General features: G+C 40.9%; 3 protein-coding genes, 1 non-coding gene and 1 pseudogene across 5 annotated transcripts; 1 reads left to right on the forward strand and 4 right to left on the reverse strand.

The window, feature by feature from the left end:
* Positions 1-49: 49 nt before the first annotated feature.
* LOC104432681 lies at positions 50-2729 on the reverse strand. Its single transcript, XM_010045174.3, has 6 exons — positions 1898-2729; positions 1375-1468; positions 912-1072; positions 742-820; positions 600-661; positions 50-364 (listed from the first exon to the last, which is right to left on the reverse strand). Exons 1-5 carry the CDS (start codon positions 2021-2023, stop codon positions 645-647), a joined length of 477 nt encoding a protein of 158 aa, XP_010043476.1. The 5' UTR covers positions 2024-2729; the 3' UTR covers positions 50-364; positions 600-644.
* A 1275-nt stretch (positions 2730-4004) lies between these two features.
* On the reverse strand, positions 4005-4086 carry TRNAS-AGA. Its single transcript has one exon. It is a non-coding gene; the product is annotated as a tRNA-Ser (tRNA).
* A 454-nt stretch (positions 4087-4540) lies between these two features.
* Positions 4541-7215, reverse strand: LOC104432683 (protein THYLAKOID ASSEMBLY 8-like, chloroplastic). The gene is made up of 3 exons (XM_010045178.3): positions 6783-7215; positions 5631-6021; positions 4541-4897 (listed from the first exon to the last, which is right to left on the reverse strand). The coding sequence occupies exons 1-2, from the start codon at positions 7158-7160 to the stop codon at positions 5632-5634; spliced, it is 768 nt and encodes a 255-aa protein (XP_010043480.2). The 5' UTR covers positions 7161-7215; the 3' UTR covers positions 4541-4897; position 5631.
* A 2398-nt stretch (positions 7216-9613) lies between these two features.
* LOC104432684 (ras-related protein Rab2BV) lies at positions 9614-12466 on the forward strand. Of its 2 annotated transcripts, none has more exons than XM_010045179.3 (3): positions 9614-9881; positions 9995-10191; positions 11635-12466. In XM_010045179.3, the coding sequence occupies exons 2-3, from the start codon at positions 10027-10029 to the stop codon at positions 12118-12120; spliced, it is 651 nt and encodes a 216-aa protein (XP_010043481.1). In that variant the 5' UTR covers positions 9614-9881; positions 9995-10026; the 3' UTR covers positions 12121-12466. The 2 variants fall into 2 exon arrangements, with proteins under 2 accessions (XP_010043481.1, XP_010043482.1); XM_010045180.3 differs by having other exon boundaries at positions 9615-9881; positions 10014-10191.
* Positions 12467-13188: 722 nt separating this feature from the next.
* Positions 13189-16474, reverse strand: LOC104432685 (annotated as a pseudogene).
* Positions 16475-23382: the final 6908 nt, after the last annotated feature.

The following is a 23382-nucleotide window of genomic DNA, read 5'->3' on the forward strand; positions in this document are numbered from 1 at the left end:
TCTAGGGCACTTGAAAGAGATTCTGGGATTGAAATATCGAAGACGGTCCTGCTGGTCAACTGATAAAAGAGCGTTACAAGCAAAGCAATATAACTATATGGATTATAGATGAACCGTTTCTCTCAGAAAAGTAAAGAACTACATCACTTCACCAAATATATGGAGGTAAACCGGGCAGTGAGTTGGTTATCAAAACATTCTCATAATTAGGCCAACAAATGCCTTGAAAACGCTTACATGGAGGCAAGACTTTAGGTCATCTACTATTTACAGAAGGGAACATAACAAAATGCTTCTGCTTCTTGTTACAGATAAACAATTATACAGCTGCTGCAACTTATTTACTGCCCAGGCTTCTGAATTCCTGCAAAACAAACAGTGTTATTAAGAGCACTCGCTAGTGAGGTTATGACCCGACACCAAGCAGATGAATGAGGATAATAGATAATGGAAAACGTGAACATCATGATTTTCTTGAAGCAGAGAGACTGAGGAAGGATTACTACTTTATAAGATGAGATTTGTGCACCCCTTGTGATAAATTATTCCAAAGTTAAGAAATAAAGCTCAAGCAAGAGAAACGAGTGATTGTAATTTACCTTCAAAATAGTCTTACAGTTCTCATGGCTTGAGAAGGCAAGATACTAGTAATAAAGCGAACCTGCAGAAATATGAACCATCACTTCAGATATGAGCAATTACAGCTTCACTAGATTCAGCATTTTTCATTGACATTCATACCTTGCCACCAGTTTCCTCTAGAGGCACCACTGACAGAATTAGTTCCATTCTGGTCATCTTCTCCTCCATCTTTCTTTAACTGGAAGATTGACATGACAGATAGAGTGGTCAATTTCGCACATCACTCTCTTCCCTAGAAAGATATTCTCACGTTACTGGTAGAAACTCACTGTTGGGTGGGAGGAAGAGGTTTGGGCACCAGGAGACTGGGAATAGACATCTCGCCCACCATAATAAATTGATGAACTCAGATGGCACGGTTCTCCTCTTTCTTCTCGGAAGATCGAACCATCCTTGCTGGTTGTGTTGCAACTTGCACGTTCAGGACCCACTGTAGTATATTGACAAAACACGTAGTCTGAGAATATAGTCTGTTACTCATTGAATTTTCAAATATCTTGTAACTGTAAACACACGAATTCTGATGTGGGTGGCTATCACAGGAAATGATACTATTGACTACCGTATGTTACAAAGCAATCCACTCGAGATCAAGTGCATTTTTATTACTACTCATAGGAAAATGAAAGTCTTTTTGAGTATGAAGTGTAATAAATCCCCCATAGGCTTGAGATGAATTTTAAGATTGAAGCGTGCGGAAATAAGCAGTCACAAATAATCCTGATCACCAACCTTGATTACCCTGCTTGCTGTTCCACCCTTGATTTTCATTGTGGTGCTTCTGCCTATATCCTATGACCTCAGAGCTTGACTTCGTCCCTACTACCTGAGATCATGAAGGAGTCCATGCTGTAAGTAATAGGCGAGGAGATTTAACTTCTCCTAAAACAAAGACCAGACTACAATTCACGGCTACACTTCAAGGTGGACTCATTACAGAAGTCAGGGACTCAGGGCTGTAACGAGAATTCTTAACAGTTCTCCACATGTTAACTATACATACTGATATCTGATATAAGCATAAAATTAGAATCTGAGTTGGATCCTTAAAGCAATTCTGCATCAACACAATAAAGCTTCTCTCTTTCCTATATAACACTTCTATCCACGTACTAGTGTCATAATCTCAATATGGATGCACGAGAAAACATGGTAAGGTCAGTAAAAATGAGTTAGAATCGCGTAGGCTAGACTATCAAACGAAACTGCTAAAGACCAAAATCCATGCAGCACAGAAATCAGCAGATGCATGTACCGAATGAGGTGGTGGGAAAATAGACGCGAACACCCCGGTCGAAGATGACGACGGGGGTGATTCCTTGGCTCCAAAAATGTCAGCCGCGAATGAGGAAGACGAACCGCCTTGCTTCTTATACTCCATTATGATCTTTCCCTTATTGGGTACTCGAAAAAACAAAGCCGACCCGAAGCTTTTGTGAGAAAAAACTACCTGAACACCGAATTCCCTGACAACTACCAGCCAAATGAAAACCAGAAAGCAGACAGTCACTCAGGAGCTGAGACACAGAGAGAGAGAGAGAGAGAGAGCGAAGATTTCAGACAACGTTTGAGCACAAGACTCAATGACCTCTGGACCTCGAATTTATAGTCCCATAAAGACGGCACTTGGGCGTGCCGCCCATGTGCTATTCGAACCGAACAATAAGAAAAAAGAAAGTGGGGATCCTCTGCTGATCGTAGATTCTAAAAATAGCTAAAGATATCTTCTCTTTTCTCTGTATTAACCAAGATTTGTAGAAAGTTCCTCTTGGAGTTCCACCCAACATGGGGCAACAGTTTCATTCGATTCTCTGCCTCCAATATAATATCGTCAAACTCCAGTGGATAAGTGTCTCGCAGGGTCCACGCTTAATCCAAGTGGACGTACCGTTTGGCCCAACTTGTCCCTCACCGGATAATCACTCCCTCTTGATTAGAGTTAATTCCTCGCGTCGCTCACCCCTAAATCACGCGCTCTAGATTTGCATATGTTCATGATGCTTATCTGATTCTTTAATGTCTTCTCTGGCCAATGACCTTTCCTGGGAGGCGGATTTCTCTTGGATGGGAGATAACCCAAGCAAGAAAAAAAATAGAAAGAAAGAAAAAGAGATGACTTTCGAGAGGGAAAGGATCAGATTGCGAAGAAGATATCCTAAAACGTTGTGACCCCGACAGGAGGATAACTAGATAAGGTTGTCTTTTTTATTCGGATACGCCCCAAGAGTGAATTTCACAGCACGGCCAGCAACTTGGGCGTACTAAAAGCAGTTGACTCCCATTTTCCCCGAGACATCAAGGCGTGCAGAGATGCCCAAGATACCGCGAAGCGAACAAAGTCATCCGCGATTTGGACTTCAGGTGAGGGATAACCAAATCGTTCTTGCAATACGCGGGTCTCTGGCTGGAACTGAAAGGGACGGATGGTGATGTGTAGAAGAGCAACGACCAGAAATCAAAGCTGGACTCGTGTTATTTGGCAGAGATTTTACGAGATAAAATGAAAAAGGGGTTGCGGAAAGTAGAGGAAAAAACGATGATTTTGTATGGCAAATCGATCCTGGAAGCTGAAGACCGACGCTGGGCGATAGGGGACCGTGAAACGGAGAACAGTAGCCGTAGAATAGGGTCAATGGAGGGAGGGGGAGATAAGGGTCGGCTTTCGTTTTGGGTGGACCGAGCATCTGAGCCAATAATGGAATATCATGTATATTTTCAAAGCCAGGAAAATAGACTCGGAAAGGGAGGAGAATCAATGAATTGTGGAATCGCAGTCCAAGTCCCAATCCTGTGTCAAAGAATGGGACAAAAAATCAGATCAGGGAGATAGAGAATCAGAAGAAAGGAAGCAAGCGTGGGCCGACGGGAACAGAATCCAAAGACTGGCTCACAGCCACCACCCCCCCACATCGAACTTTGATCACTTGAAGGAAAAATGATTGAACGATAACCCAAAAAAGAAAGAAGAAGATAGGAATTGCATTCGAGAAAAGAGAAGATAAAAATTGAACTTAAATTAGTAAAAGGAAATGATTGACTCATTGAACAACGACCCAAAAAAAAGAGAAGAAGATGGGAATTGCATACGAGAAAAGGAAAGATAAAAATTGAACTTAAATTAGTCAAAGAAAATGATTGAAACCATTGAACAAAAGAAAGAAAAGGATGTGAATTGCATCCGAGAAAGGAAATGATTGAATCATTGAACAACGACCCAAAAAAGAAAAAAGAAGATGGGAATTGCATACGAAAAAAGGAAAGAGAAAAATTGAACTTAAATTAGTCACAGGAAATGACTGAACCATTGAACAAAAGAAAGGAAAGGATGTGAATTGCATCCGAGAAAAGAAAAGAGAAAGAAGCGTGAGCGGCAGGATTCGAACCTGCGCGGGCAGAGCCCACATGATTTCTAGTCATGCCCGATAACCACTCCGGCACGCCCACTCGTTGATGGATGGTGCTGATGATATAAAAAATATCTATCGATATGCAAAGACATGTTAGACTATAGACCACATCACTCCTCTATAACTTTGACTGACCTTTACATGGCGTCTCCTGGCTTGTTCAGCGTGAAATTAAAGAATTGTTCATTACCCCTATAATAATGAGATTGATGGTCATGATTCTGCGAAAATCATGGCACGAGGGAAGAGCCCGAAAGCACATGCCCCATGGAACACTCCTCTCGATTTGATTGGACTGCCTCTCGACTGGCCCCTTATATTCTAAACGGCAAGCCTGCAGCCCCATCTTTTTCCCTTTCTTTGTGGACCGATCATTATGACGATATGATTCTTAGCGCACGATGTTTAGTCCTTCTGTTCAACAGACAATAATGACAGGAAGGTTTCAGGCGCTCCCAAACAAATAAATTGGCACCACCAAAAGAGAGAGAGAGGAGAGACAATCATTCCAAATGTGATTTTTCTCAACAACAAGCACATCCCCGATCGACCCTCAGTGCTCAGGCAGGCACTAGAAGAAGTTCCTTCCCACTAATCATTAGAGACTCCACTAGTTGGAAGTTCAGACAAGGCGGACTTGATGTCACTAGTTTTTACATCACCAATTTCTGGAAAACGTTAAAAAGAAGCATCGGGAGATCTGGCACGAATGGCTTCACTGTTCTGTTCTCTGTAAAACTGTGCTGTTTTTTCTCCAGAATCCGCCAAAACATTTGTCATAACCGAATGCGATCTTGCCCGAAGATGCGGCAATGACTATTGAGATACTGACAACCCTAGCTCCAACACTGTAGATGAAGAAACTACATGATAAATGAAGCATCCGCGCATGAAGTGTCACACCAAAAATAATCCAAAAGAAGGTGAGAAGATGCTACCCTAACGCAATGGTCTCCATCTTAATTATCGAATCACGGGACCAGGGGTAACTATGTGCACATAACCTGACACCTTATGTTCATGTCTATTATGCAAAAAATGGTTTGAACTGAAGCAGCAGAATATCCTTTAAGTATTAAGCAGCAGCAGCCCATTCCATGGTAAATTTAACAAAAGAATGCCAAACACACGACCCAAATTTGTCGGTGAAAAGAAATGTTAGATATCCACATAATCTCCTCAAACATGAAACAGTGGCTAATAATACCATGCAGGTCCATTCTCTACTTTAACTTTGAAACTTTTACCGAGTGTTTCAGGGGAAGTATCTTCCCCAGTATCAACAAAATATGCAAATTCAATCATCATCAATGCTATAAGAATACAATCCATTTTCAAATTAGACATTCCGATGTTTTTCAGTTTTTGAATTACTTAACAATCGACATTATGATTCCTGAACTTTTCTCAAATTCCTCTCATTGTTTCTCTATATAGACTTGCATCATGCTTTGCTTTGTCCAATTACCATCTTGACAGCTAAGAGAAATCCCATCTCATATTTAAGCACAAAACCTGTAATTTCAGCCAGCATCTTCTAAACCTTAATGATATTGAGAAAGAACATAATCAATGACTAACCTTAATGAACACCAAATATCTCTTCAGGAGGATCATAAACATGCCGCTCAGGAAAGAGCTCCTCAAAATCCTGCTTGACTCTGTTCCTCAAAAGGGGATGAGGTATGAGTCCCTTCAACAATATCCTGAATGGCAACTCATCCGGTGGATCTGGAGACAGCTTCATGTCCTCGTATATGTTCATTGCATCTGCTGGAGATCCATACCTCAAAAAGCCCCTGATGACTTCAGTGTACGTTTGAGAATCAGGGAATAACTCCTCCTTCCTCATAGCTTCCCACAATTGCATGGCCTCGTCCATCTTTTTACATCTTGCCAATGCAATAATTAAGTCTTTATAAAGAAACACATCAGGCTTATACCAGTCTTGCTTTTGAATGACCCCAAACACCTGCATTTCGACAAGGTGCTTTTGAGCCACAACAGATAAATGCCATAGCAGTGCTGGAAAGGTTGGCAAATCAAACAAACATTGGAAGTTTCTGATTGTTGAGCTTCCCTTGAAAAATTTATAAAATGAACCAAGGCCGCAATTAGCAACCCAGCTACTCATTAAAGGAACATAATTCGTAACAACTTCACAGGGAAGAAAAACAGTCAAACACTAGTTACAGTATAAACTCATTGTCAATATTGCAAGCGGTGGCAGCTGAGGAAAACAGACCGATACATAAAAAGAAGAGGTACATTTAAGCAAGTCAATCTTCAGCCTTTGGAGTGCAACAAAGTTAAATTACCGCAGCAAAATCCCAATCACAAGACTTAATCACAAAGTATCAATATTTTATCAGTTTCAAACCCTAACACTGTCTAATCTCAGTTCCAGGAGAAATATATCATTCAAGCATTTCATCAACCAAGTAGTAGGCAACGGTCCCCGGACTTCTCCTCCAACGTACCTTTGCTTTTCTATGCGATTTGATAGTTTCTACGTTGAAGAAAATCAAAGCTACGCACGCAAAACATTTCGCTGCCCGAATGCGAGAAACATACAATGCAATCGCTTAGCACTAGAAGCAGCACCAAAAAGAACTTGCGGGCCAAATAACTTGTACAGGGTAAGTCTAACAGCGGATACAGAACATCCTAAGCAAACCGAAATTGCCAAAGAACCAAAGAAGCGAATGCCCAGAGAGGAAAATGCGCCAAAACCTTGGCAGCCAGAGAGACCTCCTCCTGGCGCTCCAGCTCGCTGAGGACGGCGATCAAGTCCATCTTCAAGAGCCTCAAGACGTGGGTCTTGATGAACTTCTGGAGCTTCTCTTCGTCGTCTTTGAACCGCTTCAGTCCCGAGATCACGAAGAGCGCCTCCTTCCCGATGAGCTTCTTGCCCCTCCAGAGGGGTCCCCTCGGCCTCCCGTCATGGTACCGCCTCACCCAAGAAGCGTCCATGGCCGCACATTGCTCCAAGAATGGAGCCCGTGGTTTCAGAAGCAGGGAGGATCCTCGAAGAGGAGATGGGTTGACGTTTCGGAGGAGAGAAGAGGCGAAAAATCGGAACTTTGATTTCGAGAACAGTCGACCCGCCATTGAAGTTTCATGCGGGAAGAAACACTAGCGGCTCATTAAATCAACATGGAGACGGGGGATGTTTCAAGGTCCAAATATAACTGGTTTTTTTTTTTTTTAATATATATATTGATTATTGTCATATAGTGTTTTGATAAAATTGGCTTTTCGTGAATTTCTAATTTTTAAAATTTTCAATCAGGTAATGAAGTAGAGTTTATCATTGAAATTATTGTGTAGGTCGTCCAAATGGACTTTGAGATTTAATGAGCTGTTATTGGGTCCCTAAAACCCGAAAGTCTTAAATTATGCGGACAAAAAAAGTGAATATATTTGGTTATATATCGCAAAGTGCGAAAGAAATGTCCTGGATCTCATCTTTTTGTTTCTCGTCTAATATCTAAGTTAGTCTACAATATGTTCAGCTTCCCAACGTGTGGGATATTTTGATAAGTCATTGGAAAATTCCTTCATCGCTCACTTATAACAGTTGGAGTTTGAGAGATGAGATGGGGGCACAAATGAATCTCGTGATGAGGATCTCACTACTTCGTATTGCACATGTCACCTTGTCCTTTGATGGACTCGACCTCATCAAGCATATCATGTTATTGGGCCTCACCCCCTCGAGAGGTGCATTAATTAAAATGTGTGGAAGTCATACCGAATATCACCCGACCTACTATACACACAGACAAAAAGAATATTGTGAAATACAGTCCGAATCTTCCCATTTTAGACATCATATGCCAAATTTTTGGACGTGGTTATTTATATATTGTATTAATACATTTTAACCTGACTTACATGCTCTTTTATGTAAGGATAGCCCACTAATCAGGAATGATAGGTTTCAATATGAATCAGTTCCCACCTTAGAATCGGAAACTAGCCTATCTCGTCTGATCCAATTCTTGGATGGGTTTAGGAACCAATAGGAATATCTTTGTTCGTTTTTTTTTTTCCTATGTCTCATTAATTAGCAAATTCTTGTTCTCTATAACATCCCCATAAAATAGACACGGACCTCGTTCCAACTCTCTCACCTCTTCTTCACTGACCAGGAATAACGCTTTCTAGGATTCCCAATCTTTGAAATTTTCGTTCTTAGAAAATTAAGGGAAAATGTGTGCAACAAAACAAACACCAAATGAGGGAGACGTCCGGCCGCGTGAGATTGAGAGCAAGAAGTGAGAATCCTCAAACTGAGTGAGCAAGAGGGACTGAGGAAGGCGTGACGTGACCACATGAGACTAAAAGTGAGAAGTGAGAGGCAAGAGATCGAGCGAGAGCTGAGATGGATGAGCGACAAGAGAATGGGAAATTAGGTTTTGAGACATGTTTTATAATAATAATACAAAAAATATTTGGTTTGGCCCAAGTAGTCTAGGTGGATGGGTGCACACCTAGAATAAAAAATCGGACTTACGACTAGTTCCAAATTTTAGAAATCAGGAACCGCTCAAAAATGATTGACTCGATATGATTATTGTGCTCACCCTTATTACCAGTCAATCAAGTATGGTGTTGGAAGATACATTAATTGTTCAATATCCTTTTGGGTTGAGATCAATATAAGAATCAATTGAGATCAATCTAATATTGGATTTGATTTATATAATACATTAATTACTTTTTCTTATACACACTTTGTACTATAATATGGAGTCATGTATATTGAATTGATACATAATAGAAATACAGAAAATTCTCCCACAAATTATCTTCTCCTTTTCCTTCGATTTCTTGCTTCCTTTCATGTGAACTCGCCGGGGCTATTGTTGAATATGTGAGGCCAACGATAAAAGCCAATAAAGACCGTGCCCGAGTTTATAGATACATTAATTATATATTTGTTCGTGTTTGACATACTCGCCCATCGGGAATAAGATGTCCCTTTTATAAGTCGACGAAGGTTCTAAGTGATAACAATGCACATCCCATAAGTCATTTAAAAAATATATATATATTGGAGTGTCTCAACTGGAGCTCTTTAAACATTCGAAAATTCTCTATTGAATTTTCTTTCATATTTCAAATAATTATCAAAGACAATACGTAAAGTACATATTTCTAAAGAATGGTCCAGATAAATTGTGCAAGTGGTTGGAATCTTGATTTTACATAACGAAGACCGAATCCATTTATCCCTCGACCACTCAAAAGAGGGATCGGAGATGGAATAAGCATTAAAACATCGGCCGGCGTGGAGAGCACCAACCGCCGCTCGCACCACCCCCCCAGCTTCGGCCAGCCTAGCGTGCGCCCACCGTCATCTCTCTCTTCCCAGCCGGCCAGCCAGCCAGCATCTCTCTCTCGCCCGTCACATGTTTGACAATTATTGAGCACTCGATTGGTGGACGACCCGGAACGACGCCGTCCGCCCCACCCCCACCCACCTCCACAAGAAACTCCCAAAGAAATTATACGAATCTCCCCCTCCAAATCCTCGCCCCCGTTTCAAACGCCCCACGCCCCCGTCATCGCCTCCTCCTCCTCCTCCGTCGTCAATCGCCGATCGCCCCCGCCCCCGCCTCCGGCGTCCCCGATTCTCCCCTTCTCCAGCCCCTGTCGAATCGCGGCTTCCCGTCCGCTCCCCCTCGTCCCGAGCCCCCCCGCGCGATCCCCGCCTCCTGCTGCCGCTCCTCCTCCCTCCTCCTCCTCCCGATCCGGGGCGGGCCCATTCGATCCGATTCTCGGGGGGCGTGCCGATCCGTCGCTTCTCGACTTTCTCTTCTCCGCGTAAGTGCGTTTCTCCGGTGTTTCGTTCGCGCCGTGCGTTTGCGCGTTGGATTTTGGTCGCGTCTTGTTTGCTTCGGTGCTGAATTACGCGCCGGTCCGAATCTGGCGTTTAGGTTTGGGTTTTTTTTTTAGGGGCGATCGGGGGATGGCGAACCGGGTGGATCACGAGTACGATTACCTGTTCAAGATCGTCTTGATCGGGGACTCCGGCGTCGGCAAATCGAACATCCTCTCGAGGTTCACGAGGAACGAGTTCTGCCTGGAATCTAAGTCCACCATCGGCGTTGAGTTCGCGACGAGAACCCTGCAGGTGAACTTTGCCTTCTCTTTCTACTCCGGTCGTCATTACGTCATCCTGGCTAGTTGTGTTGTCCGATCATTTGATTGACTTCCTGGGTGCATTGAAAATCGATCTAGCTAATGCTTGTTGTTGTTCTTCTTCTTCTTCTATTTGCACTGCCTATTGATTTTAGCTCTTGCTTCGTTTTGATTGCCCTTTTGAATTATTCTGTTATCAGTTAAAAATGTAAATGGGAAAAAAAAATGCTTTCTTGGTATTATTAAATTATATGGAAGTAATCTTGGCAGATTAACATCCAGTATATGATTGTCTGCTGTCATTCTGTGAATTGTCGGCTATTGCATCAATATTTAGGATCTTACCCGTGCTTGTCTATCAATATGACAACGTGTGCTGCGGACATGGCTGTGTCGTCAAATTTTTGGGTATATCCACTGAAGCAATTCCGTTTTTCCTGGTTTTTTATGCTAGATCTAGATCCTGATGATCAGCAAACAATTTTTGGTCTCCATTTATTTATCGAATTACTGCAACCTGAAATTTGTTGATTCCAAAGGCAGGACTTGGGTGAAAAATTGGAAACTTTTACTTTTGGTGGGGGTGGGGGTGGGGGTGGGGTGGGGTGGGTGGGGGTAGTCCTGGGGTTATTTAATGTTATAACCTGTCTTTCTTTTCGTACGTGTGCGTGTGCGTGTGTGGTTGGGGGGGGGGTTGGCAAAAGGAGATGGATGGCTTCATAAATAGTGCGATAAATGTTATGGTGTTTGGTTATTTAACGGGAACATTTCATCCCATTCCTTCTGGTTAAAAGTTGAAATAGAAGTCCGGTCCTTCTCTTGATCCAATTTTGTTTCATTGATCTTGCCACTTAGAACTGGTGGGTCTGTCCTGCTTTCTTTCTGTGTGTGATGGCCTGCTGTTGGGCTCTGCAGTTTTTGGGAACTCGGGAGTTCGTATGGTGTCCATGTTGGTAAAAGTTTGTAGATGTCAACTTCTAAACTCGTAGCCATGGTTGAACTCCTCTTCTAGTCTCCTGGTATTGCATTCAGATTTCGGTCATTTTGTCATAGCGTTAAAGTTAAATTAGCTGATTTTATTTGAAAGAATTCACATCTGTAACTTTGATTGAGGGCTCTCGCGAATGTAAATGCATTTACGCTGTCGAGCAAGGTCTCAAGTGGGGTAGACATTGTAAGTTTTGGATGAGAAGGCAGGGTTAGTTGATGACTGGGTACTCTTTGTGTTTGGCACCATGCCTGGTGATCAGAGACCGTGCGAAATGGTAATAATTTTAATTTGTAAGGAAAAAGAAACGATCACTTGATGTTTAGTTAAGTACTTGATGGCCCTACAAATAATCGGTGTTGATATGGGTTTGTAAAGTGTGATGTATGAGCCTTGGATTTTCTATCTGATTCTAGTGCGACAGATGAAGTATGCCTTTCAATTCAGGTTGAGGGAAAGACTGTCAAGGCACAAATATGGGACACTGCTGGTCAAGAGCGATATCGAGCCATTACCAGTGCATACTACAGGGGAGCAGTGGGTGCTTTGCTAGTTTATGACATAACAAAGAGGCAAACCTTTGACAATGTCCAGAGGTGGCTTCGGGAGCTGAGGGACCATGCAGATTCTAACATAGTTATTATGATGGCTGGGAACAAGTCTGATTTGAACCACCTAAGAGCTGTCCCGGGGGACGATGGTCAAGCCCTGGCTGAGAAGGAGGGTCTTTCATTTCTTGAGACTTCAGCATTGGACGCAACAAACATTGAGAAGGCGTTTCAGACAATTTTGACAGAGATCTACCACATCATAAGCAAAAAGGCATTGGCAGCTCAGGAAGCTGCTGCTACTACGCTTCCTGGTCAAGGGACCACAATTAATGTCGCTGATGCCACAGGGAATGCCAACAAGAGAGGCTGTTGTTCTACTTAAGGCGACACTGTGATTCAGGAGACAAAATTTGAGTGGTAATTAACCCCAGCAGCTTAGATATGAGCCCATTTTCTTTTGGGTCAACGAGACATTTGTAGAATATTTGTGGTGTTCTTTTCCTCCCCCGTTTAATTTTTCTTTTTACTTTGTTGAGGTGTGACCAGACCTGATGAACGGTATTTTTAGCTTCTGAAGAGGCGATACTTTGTTTATTCTTTTTGTCATTTTCAGTAAGAGTAGAATGCAGCAATTTGGCTAGGTGGAGACTCTGTCCAATGGGTGGCCCGGCATAGAGTTGTTCAGAAGTGGTTATCGGTTATACAAAACTAGTGCGTCCCTTTCGGCCTCGCTGACTTTCTTCCGCGGTTTTTGATCCGTACAATAAAAAGAGCTTCCACTTTCTCGCCATTCTCTCTTTAATTGAATTTAACAGCATCGCCATATCATTGTGGCTGGCAAGTGCTCCACAACTTTTTGGTGCCGATGCTTCTACGGACAATAATTACGTTCAATTCCCTTTCTTGAAATAAAAGCAAGAAGTTGGGTTATTACTGTTGAGTAATGGAACTGACTAGCCATAGGCAGGTGATTTATTGAAGATGCGCTCGGATACGCGTCTTTCTTTTTTGGGTTTGAGGTCATTACTCTATGATGATCAAAGTAAAGCTCTCCATGCTGAAGTTCGCAGAAGATCGTTTGGAGGTAATCGCTTCCAAAGTGGGTAGGTTTTAGAATCGAACTTGTATCCTACCCTCTTATAACCGGTTCTCTTTTTTTGGAATCTTTATCCTAGCTTGTTTGCACTAGATGTGTTTTGAAATTTTGAAATCTATCATGTTTTTCTGGTCCAGCTTTAGGGTTTATCTTGTTTGCAATAAAACCTATTTTGTAACCGCTCGATATCTTATACGGCATCGAATTTTACATAAATATATGAAAAAATAATAACGTAATCCTCCTAATTTGTATTAAAATATTAAGCACATGTAATAAAAAAAATACATACAATTTTTGACTAAACAAAAAATTAAGAATTCACAAGGCTAATTATTATAAACAAACATCACAAGGCAAAGTAAAAATCCTAACATTACATAAACATTAGTAGCAAACATGAGTTTAATATCAATCTCATTCCCACAACTATATAGGAAGTTGTTTATTTATCTAAAATGGTCAATAGATCTTTTTTTAACACTAGTAAAAATCAGTTCCAGAACCGGTCCAATATGTCCGATTCCCAGTTGGGCCTTTACTCGGAATTGTGAACCAAACCGATTTCAACCAGTTCCCAAAAAATGGGACCGGTTCAAACATGAACCTATTCCCGAACCTATTTTCCAGGTGATTTGGGTCGGTTCCTAGGTAAATCCAGTTCGGTTGCACACTCCTAGATCACATGACATTTAGGGGAGAGATGTGGCAAAACTATTCCACCTGTACAGTGACATGATGAATACTGTAAATTCTTTCACAGTACACCCTGATGCTCTGAACTATCTCGCCAGAGACCCAGATTCGGCCACAACATGGCAAGACAAGGCAATCTTGTTGGCTGTTATCGCCCATACGTGTAGGTCATGAACGTCATGAACTCCTTCTATGCGCTTCAAACCATCCTCGAGACCCTCAACATCAATTCCCCTGGCTGTTCCCTCCATTAAAACAAAAAATACATTCTTAAGCAAGGACAGAGTAATGCCAAGAGCAAGAACAGAAACAATGAGAGTGGACATCAAATCCACCACTGTCAATTCTGGTGCCACCCATATAATGGCTCCTGCAATCATCACCTGCACCGATTGAATGAGGTCAGCCATGACATGCAAGTAGGCCCCCTGAAGGTTTATATTCAGAATCTTGGCCTTTGCTGAGGGAGTGGGGACTGAAAGATTTGTTTCGTGGTCCTCGTTAGCAGCTAATGCACACAATTCCTCTTCCTCGCCCTCATGATGATGATGATAATGATGATGATGATCAGCATCATCACATTCATGATGCAAATGATCATGTCCAAGCCCCATGACCATGATAAAGTTTACTATAAATCCAAATGCTGCAGTATAGAACATAAGCCCTCCATGCACCATCTCAGATTCGTGAAGAAGTCTGTCAACTGCTTTGTATAGTAGGAGACCAGACAAGAGCCAGATAAGTTGCACTGAAAGAAGTGCACCCAAAACTTCTAGGCGGTTAAATGCAAAAGAGTACTGCGATGTTGCCTTCCAACTTGACGCTCACACTGCAAAAAGAGAGAATGATAACCCGAAGATATGAGTGAGCAGGTGACCTGCATCGGCAAGAACTGCAAGACTGTTGGCTTGGATGCCACCAACAACATCGACGAACATAACTGTCATATATAGAATCATTAGTCCACAAAGTTTTGTTAATGACTTTAATCGGCGATTAGATGCTGCTTCATCATTTTCTAGCTTGGAAAAGGCACAGACAAGATCACAAGGTCGTGGAGGAGTTGGATGGTCATGAATAGCTCCAGAAACAGATGGAATCTCAATTTCCACTTCGTTAGCTTTTCCCTTGATAGAATCTGCCGGGTCCTCCATCTGCTTTTGTAAATCAAACCTTCATTAGTTGAAGCACTGGGAAGATTTTAAAGAACTTTATACAAGAAGGGTACCATGACCGGATGCAATTGAAGACAATCAACTGCAATTCACTGTATAAGTTGCTATAAATTTTGGTCCTCATTTTTATCCCATAGATCATTTACTCATTAAACCATGTACTTGGAAAGAGGACAAACACAAGCACGCCCATCTTATGACCAGTTATTCACTGAACGCATAAGCCGAGAACAGGGAAATGTGATCAAAGTGGAAAGAATTTGTGACAGTACAGCAAAGGCTCCAATTCAATCAGATACCTCCGTAAACATGACGCCAGCAAAGGCCATTACCAGTTAAAATACACAAAATCTAAGAGATACCGTTTTCATATTCCATATTAAACCATGGATTGCTCTTCCACACCAGGGTTATGAATTTTTTCTCCACTGCAATATCCCAAATAAACTCACTAGCAGCCTCGCACAATAGAACGATGTCTGGTTTATCCCCCTCACATGTTTCTCCAGCCTCCATCAGCCATCTTTGCTAAAATTTCTACTCAATCTTCCCATGTCACAGATATCACAATCCAATAAATGCACAAAGTTGAACACCATTAACATAGATAATCTGTCTCAAAGAGAGAGATGCACCGACAGGTGGTAGACAAATCTGAGTCGTGCCTAAAAGTCCTCTTCCACCATTTGTTTGTGCTTGATGCACTTAGCAACCAATTAATACTAAAAACACGTAGTCGTGTCGCTAAAGTTGGGATCTAGGTCTGATTGTCAACGACTCAACCTCCACTCGACCCTCAAACAAAGCCCTGCTTGAATCCCAATGAACCATCAGACCTAATTTCACTGGACACGATAATCTCAGCAGTGGCCATCTTTGACCCGATCGAAATGAGCCCTTGAATACAGAGAATGCAAAATTGGGGAGGAAACAAAAGGAAAGAAGGATGCAAGATCAAACAACAATCAAGAGCCCTGAATAACACCTTACAAACAATCATAAACAGAAGGAAAACGAAAGGACTACAGAATCAGCTTGGTCAGCTCATGCTCACAAAAAAACTACTCACCATCCCTCCAGTCGTGGTGTCTGAATCGGTGCTGGCTGGAGAGGAAGGCCCTGCGAACAAAAATGAACTACTCACCATCCCTCCACTTTTGGTGTCTGAATTGGTGCTGGCTGGAGAGGAAGGCCCTGCGAACACCATTCTCGGCAACAATGGGCAAGAACCTGTCTGCAATCCGATAGAAATATCATTAATTCCATCGAGTTTTTAATGAAAAAAGATGCAGCTCAGTCAGCTCGTGCTCAAAAGCAAAGTACTCACCTTCCCAACACTCTTGGTGTCTGAATCAGTGCTGGCTGGAAGGGCCTGCAAACACCATCCTCGGGAAGGATTGGCAAAAATCTATCTGGATTGATTCTGAAATTGATGGGAATTTAGGATCCACAGCACCGACAGCGTAGCAGAAATATGCAAGTTTCCAGATTTGTGGACAGACTTTGTGACACTGCAGCAAAAGCTTCAATTCAATCAGATACCTCCGTACACATGACACTAGCAAAGGCTATTGCCAGTTAAATTACACAAAATCTAAGAGATACCATTCATTTTCATATTCCACACTATACCATGGATTGCTCTTTCACCCCAGAGTTATGATACTTTTCTCCACCGCAATATCCCAAGTAAAGTCGCTAGCAGCCTCGCACAACAGAACAATGTCTGGTTTATCCCCATCACATGTTTCTCCAGACTCCATCAACCATCTTCGCTAAAACAAACCAATTATATATACACGAGAGTGCTGTATTCATGAATTAATGCATGTAAAACAAACCAATTATAGTTTAACATTACGTAATTATCATGCGGATGGCATTGTAATTGTGCTATGTTTGAAACTATATACATCGTGATATCAATTATTAGCTTCCTCTCGAAGTTGGAATGTATCTGCGTCGTCTTCGAGCGTGCGATTTGGGGGGAAAGACAAAGTTGGCTATGCCTTTCCATTTAAAAAGAGACACGACAAACCCTGCGGGCCAAGGTTCCCAAGTAGTGAGAGCGACGAAGTCTTCTTCAATTGACTTAGTGCATGCAGCCAAGTCAACCTCTCTGTCGTTTGTTTCTCGAGAAACAAATGCTTATCTAGATCGAAACTATTTCGGAAGACTTGCCAAAGATTTAAATATATTTATAGTGTACAATGAGCAATATAAGTAAATTATGAATTCTCTCAGAAACTCCGCTCACATCCCCTTAAAATGACCTTGATAATCGAGAAATTAGTTAATTATACATACCAACATCAGTTGGTAGTTACAATTGCAATAAATGAAGCCATTGGTTCGTGAAAGATATATAGACCAATCCAACGGATGCCTGTGTTTTTAGGGCATGATAGAAGTCAATCTATTGCTCAAGGCATGTACATTATAAACATGTTGCATTCAATTCATGTCACCAACGAATAATACACGTAATTGGACCAGCACACTTTCAATTTTCCTGTGAAATATCATTAAATACAAGGTTTAAATAATCTCAACATCACCATGGATCTTCAAAGGCGCATACTCTCCGAGACACGGCAGGAGGTGCTCAGCCAAGAAAGACTTGTCGACATTCTCATGGGGGCCGGCATTAGACTTGCAGACGGATGTATTCAAAGAGAATCACCATTGACATCAACAAGAAGCACGCCACTCCGATTCCTATTCGAAGCACTCTTTCTCTCAAAACAACATCGAACACAATGAAGAATAGGATCAGTAGCTGCAGAACCAAATCGAACTAAGCAAACACAAAGAAGATGAATACCACGGTCCCAATGTTATGCTTAACCAAAGCATTACTCTTCCTTGTGGCTTTAATCCATAAACATCTTCTAGCACAGAAACAAGTGTTGGGAATGACTGATCCCCGAAATACCGGATTCGACACTAAATCGAACCCCTAAACTCAAGCGGAAGACAAGCCCGGGAATTCTAACACGTATCACCGATCCTAAAGCACACCACAGATTCGAGCGTATCTTTTAGCCACAGATTAAACACCGATGCCAATGGAGGAAGAGAAATCTTGGTCCTGTTGATCCGGTGAAGCAAAAACGCCTTCGGGAGTCACCGTTTCCCTTTTGGAGGAAAACGACAGAGAGAGGGAGGGAGAGAAGCGTACATCGTTTCTTTTAATTAAACGGTACCTTTTCTCTCTCTCTCTCTCTCTCTCCTTTTATACCCCCTTCTTTCCACGGGCCCTATTCCCGTGGGCCGGGCTTTCTGGGCCCAACTTGGGCGGACGGGCCTTAAGCCCAAATCAAATAAAGTCTTCATCTCCCACTCGCACATGGTGGGCCGAACATGATTCTCTTTACTTCTCTTCAACTTTCATACCGGTGAATAATCCGTGCGACCAAAGCATACTTTGAGAGCTCGTTGCTATACATACGGTAGGAATATGTAATGACTCATAATTAGGCGTCACACTTTGAGTAGATTTAGTATGCGGTACCCTAAATCGATTAATTACATTTATATCTCCTTGATCTCTTTTAAACATGATATATATATATATATATATATATATATATATTGTATTCACAATTATAATTATCACAAAGACACTCATAATTGGTCGACTAGTGAATACAAAACCACAATGTGATTCTCCGAAATCGATATTCCTCTTTCATTCAAACTCTCAATTTCAGTCCAGCTTGCTTTTCTAGAAATGCCCCATTAGATCGAATCATCTCATTACCATTGGCAACACCCTAAGATAGCAAACACTGAATAGAAATCTTGAAAATAAGTAAGAGTCATGAGGGGACTTAAAAAATTGAGGAACTCTCTTCCTCAAGAGTCTCACACGTCATAAAAGTTGAGATCAAACTTTTTGCCACTCTTATTGGTAGTCTCATGCATACGTAGTATGAAATACGTATTACGGTATTAACTCATTTCTCATGGAGCGTATGTCTACACCTTTCAATACCGTACAGATGATAGTTCAGACATACCCAATATCTAACTTGAGTTCACGTATCTACTCTTTTTACAAAATTCATCAGAACTCACATCTGGTATCTTAGACAGATAAAGTAAAACATGTGGGGTATATTACTTTCGGACATAGTAAGTATTATGTCCTCATCTTAACACTCAGTTAAGGCGACATACGTATTTTAAGCTTGAGCTCTCGATTATCACCTAGATAATAAGCTTAAAAACAGTCTCATCTCTATTTATCACACAAGTAAATAGAGGCGATTACCCGTGTGAGTGGGCTAATCTTTTATCTGTCCGACATACTTCCTCAACTTAAAATAATGCTGAGCATCAAGATGCATAAAGATCATACAAAGATTCATAGGCATTAATAATGAAACAACACAAGTTCATTGATGTGAACAACTCGGGAAATTACAATATCCAAGTACATCGACTCTACGCAATCCTAGAGATTTTACATGACCACAAAACTCATCTCTAGGTATTGGCTTTGTCATAGGATCTGCTACCATTCTATGCGTAGATATGTACTGTAAGTTCACATCCTTTCGTGCAACCATATCTTTCACAAAGTTATACTTGGTATCTATATGTTTGGTCTTGCCATGATACTTTGGATCTTTGGTGTAAGCTATAGCTGCTTGGCTATCACAGTTAACCAACAATGGATTTGCAGCTTTCTCATTAACACCTAAATGATCCAAAAATCTCTTAAGCCAAACTCCTTCTTGTACCGCTGCTGATAATGCCACGAACTCAGTTTTCATCGTGGACAAGGCTATACACTTTTGTTTCTTATTGCTCCAACACATGGTGCCATTATTCGGTAAGAGAACAAACCTAGAGGTAGATTTCTTTTCATTTAAATCTCCTCCCCAATCAACATCAGAATAGCCTTAGAGTCGCAGATCCTTTCCATAATAAATCAACGTATAATCAGCAGTCCACTTTAGATACCTCAGTATTCTCTTAACGGCTTTCCAACGTGCTTGACTTGGATTGGATTGATATCTACTCATCATTCCAACTACATAACATATGTCAGGTCTTGTACACATCATAGCATACATCAAGCTCTTTACATCACTAGCATAAGGAACATGTTTCATTTATTCCTTCTCTTGTGGAGTCCTTGGACACAGTTTATGGCTCAATCCTTCACCTTTTGCAATAGGAGTGTCAATGGGTTTACAATCCCATATCATTCAATTCAAAAAATTTGGAAGACAACCAACTTTTGACAGTATTGACTAGCTCCATATTGCTTCCGGCAATTAGTATATCATCAACAAATAATGATATGATCACAAATTGATCCTTGGATCTTTTGATATATACACAATGATCATCATCTATCATTGTAAAGTCATATGCCATTATGGCATTATGAAATCGTATATACCATTGTCTTGACGACTGCTTAAGGCCATATATCGACCCCCAAAGTCGACATACTTTTTCTTCTTGGCCTTTCACTATGAAACCAGCAGATTGTTCCATATATGTTCCTTCCTCTAATTCTCCATTGAGGAAAGCAGTCTTTACATCCATTTGACGTAACTCAAGATCCATACCAAACACTATTGCCGAATTATGCGAATCAAGGTAAATCTCACTACAAAAAGAAAATGTATCTTCATAATCAATTCCTTCATGTTGATTATACCTCTTCGCCACAAGGCGAGTCTTATGCTTTCTATCGAGCCATCAGCCTTTCGCTTTATTTTGAGAATTCACTTGTTCCCAATAGCTTTGCGTCCCTTTTGGAAGATCAACCAGTTCCCAGACTTAGTTTGACTTCATTAACTCCATCTCCTCTTTTATTGCATAAATCCATTTTTCCTTACTAGGGCAATTAAGAGCCTCATTAATGTTTCTTGGCTCATCCTCATCTTTGAGCAATCATAAAAGTTTCCCTTTCAATGCTAAAATGTCGACGGGGAATACTTTGGCGACTTGTTCGCCGTATAGAGATTGTACACTTTGCACATCATTCCCCATTGTGCTCCCACTTGGATGAAGTCCACTAAGATCATTATCTTGATCCAAGGTTTCAAATAGGGAACAATCCTCCCTTATTTCGCCCTTCTTAGGAAATTCATCCACTAAGAATGTGACATCCCGTGATTCAAATTCAGTTATTCTCCCACTTTCCTGCTCACCTATGAACACATACCCAATCGAGTGTTCGAAGTATCTCATTAAAATACTCTACTTTTATCTAGGACTCAATTTCCCAAACTTGTGATAGGACTTATGAGTATAGGCAGCATAACCCATGGCTTAAGCAAACTTAAGTCCGGTTTTCTATCTGTCCATAACTCATATGGAGTGGAACTAACTGATTTAGAAGGCATCCAGTTAAGTATATAGGCAGCAGTTAACAACGCATCACTCCAAAAAGTGATATGTAAGTTAGCATGCGCCATCATGGACCTAACCATTTCTAATAGGGTTCTGTTTATTCTCTCTGCAACAGCATTTTGTTGAGGAGTATATGGAATAGACAACTGTATTTCTATTCATTTTCACCACATAATTTTCTGAACTTATCAGATAAATATTCTCAACCTCGATCGAATCTAAATACTTTTATTTTCTTGTCTAATTGATTCTCTACCAGGTTCATAAACCTTTTGAAACAACTTATTACTTCAGATTTATGAGAAATCAAATAGACATATCCGAATCGAGTATAATCATCTATAAAAGTGATGAAATAAACAGCCCCATGCCTTCCTCTCACATTCATTGGACCACATACATCAGAATGGATTAAATGCAGAGGAAATTCAGCTCTTTTACCTTCTCCAAATGGTTTCCTTGTCGTTTTCCCTTCTAGGCAATGCTTACATATAAGCAAATCAACTTTTTCAATATTGCCTAACAAGCCCTCTTTGGCTAGTCTTTTCATATGTTGTTGGCCAATGTGACCAAGTCTAGCATGCCACACATTCACATCATTATTATATGAATTAGGAGACGTGATAAGGGAATAACTAACATTTGCATTGATATACTCAATATCTAATACAATGAAACCATCCAGAAAATAACCACAACCATCGTAGTTTATATCCAAATACAAATCTACACATTTATTATGGAAGTTCATATTAAAACCTAGTCTAACCAACACTAAAACAAACACTAAATTCCGACGAATCTCCGGAGTATACAATACATCATGAAGGAACAAAGTGCGTCCACCACGCATATTGAGTTGGCATGTGCCAATTCCTTTCACTTCAGCTCTGGAGTTGTTTCCCACATAGATCCACTCAGTTCCAGTTGGCACTCGTTGGAATTCCACGAAGGATCCTCTATCCTTCGCTACGTGGTCCGTCGCTCCTGAATCTACAGTCCACAAAGGATTAGACTCAGTCAAGAATACATAACTCGACACATAAGTAAAGTTCTGAATAGTACAAGGGGTGTTTACCTTCTTTGGCTCACGACAATTGCGAGCATAGTGACCCTTCTAGTCATAATTGTAACACTTCACCCTTGACATTTTCTTTACTTGAGGACGTTTTCCTCTCTTGTGTTGGTTAACTTTTGATTTCTTGCAACAAGGATTTGATCCTTTGCAATCCCACATATTGAACGAATCAATACACTTGCGCTTAGAGCTCAAAGCCCTTTATGAGCTAGAACCAGCATTGTAAATGTCTACTTTTGACTCAAATGCCGTTAGACGGTCCTCTATTAGCTCAAGGTGGCGCACAGCATCCTCAAGATCTTCCATAATATGGTCAAGAGTTTCTAGTGCTTCTTGCTTTTCCAGCACATATTGGACTTTCATGTGCCAAATTTCATAGTTGTCACCATTGAGTTTTTCACCTTTGTTCAGCTCGGCAACTATGCTCTTTGTGGTTGAAGTCATTGATCTGAACACATCAGACATATGCACGAATTATTAATGCCTATCATTTATGCATCCCTTTTTACATAGACCCATCATATTAATGAATAATTTCAAGTAAGGCTTCAGAATCAAAAGGTCACTATGTTTCCAATCATCCTCCAAAAACCTAACTTAAAACTATCATCAATATAATTATCTTATGCAAAATCAATTCTATGAAGCTACAAAAACTTCTAAAACTACTCACAGCTAATTACCCATAGCAACCAGCAGTAACAGAAAGCAACACATTATAGGCATCCAATAAAACAATAATGCTTTCAATTAACAATAACATATAAGTTGCTACAGTATCAACAATCAGGTAGTAAAGATTACATTAAGTTGTCCACAAAGCACACTTAATATATATCAGCCAATACAACTAACACCAAGTCGGCACACAACCGGGAAAGATCCTCTTTTGTTCAATTTCTTGATCTTTTCCCTTGAAACAATACAGTAATATTCATTTACAAAATCCATCACAATTTTCTTATAGGAAGCAGCTCCGTTGACATCCCATATGCGATTCAATACATCTTGCCATTCAGGTGGAAGAGTGTTTATGAAAAATCGCACCATCTCTTGTGACATTGGACGACCATTCCATATGACCTGTTGAATTTTCCCGTTGACTTCAAGGACATGATCAATTAAGTCACCTCTCTCCCATCGATGATCAGTCAACTCAGCTATCAACTTAGACAGCCTATCTTTTTGCTCATCAGTAATTGCACGAATAGGTGCGCG

Source organism: Eucalyptus grandis, chromosome 2 (genome assembly GCF_016545825.1).
Source record: "Eucalyptus grandis isolate ANBG69807.140 chromosome 2, ASM1654582v1, whole genome shotgun sequence".
In the NCBI taxonomy this organism is placed as follows: Eukaryota; Viridiplantae; Streptophyta; class Magnoliopsida; order Myrtales; family Myrtaceae; genus Eucalyptus; species Eucalyptus grandis.

Excerpts from the sequence above, each read along its gene's own strand:
- LOC104432684 (XM_010045179.3), top strand. The coding sequence starts at position 10,027 with ATGGCGAACCGGGTGGATCACGAGTACGATTACCTGTTCAAGATCGTC. Across the intron at positions 10,192-11,634 it reads TCGCGACGAGAACCCTGCAG|GTTGAGGGAAAGACTGTCAA; the intron begins GTGAACTTTGCC and ends CTTTCAATTCAG.
- LOC104432683 (XM_010045178.3), bottom strand. The coding sequence starts at position 7,160 with ATGGCGGGTCGACTGTTCTCGAAATCAAAGTTCCGATTTTTCGCCTCT. Across the intron at positions 6,022-6,782 it reads AGGTCTCTCTGGCTGCCAAG|GTGTTTGGGGTCATTCAAAA; the intron begins GTTTTGGCGCAT and ends GTCGAAATGCAG.
- LOC104432681 (XM_010045174.3), bottom strand. The coding sequence starts at position 2,023 with ATGGAGTATAAGAAGCAAGGCGGTTCGTCTTCCTCATTCGCGGCTGAC. Across the intron at positions 1,073-1,374 it reads CAGCAAGCAGGGTAATCAAG|TGGGTCCTGAACGTGCAAGT; the intron begins GTTGGTGATCAG and ends AATATACTACAG. Across the intron at positions 821-911 it reads CCTCTTCCTCCCACCCAACA|TTAAAGAAAGATGGAGGAGA; the intron begins GTGAGTTTCTAC and ends TCAATCTTCCAG.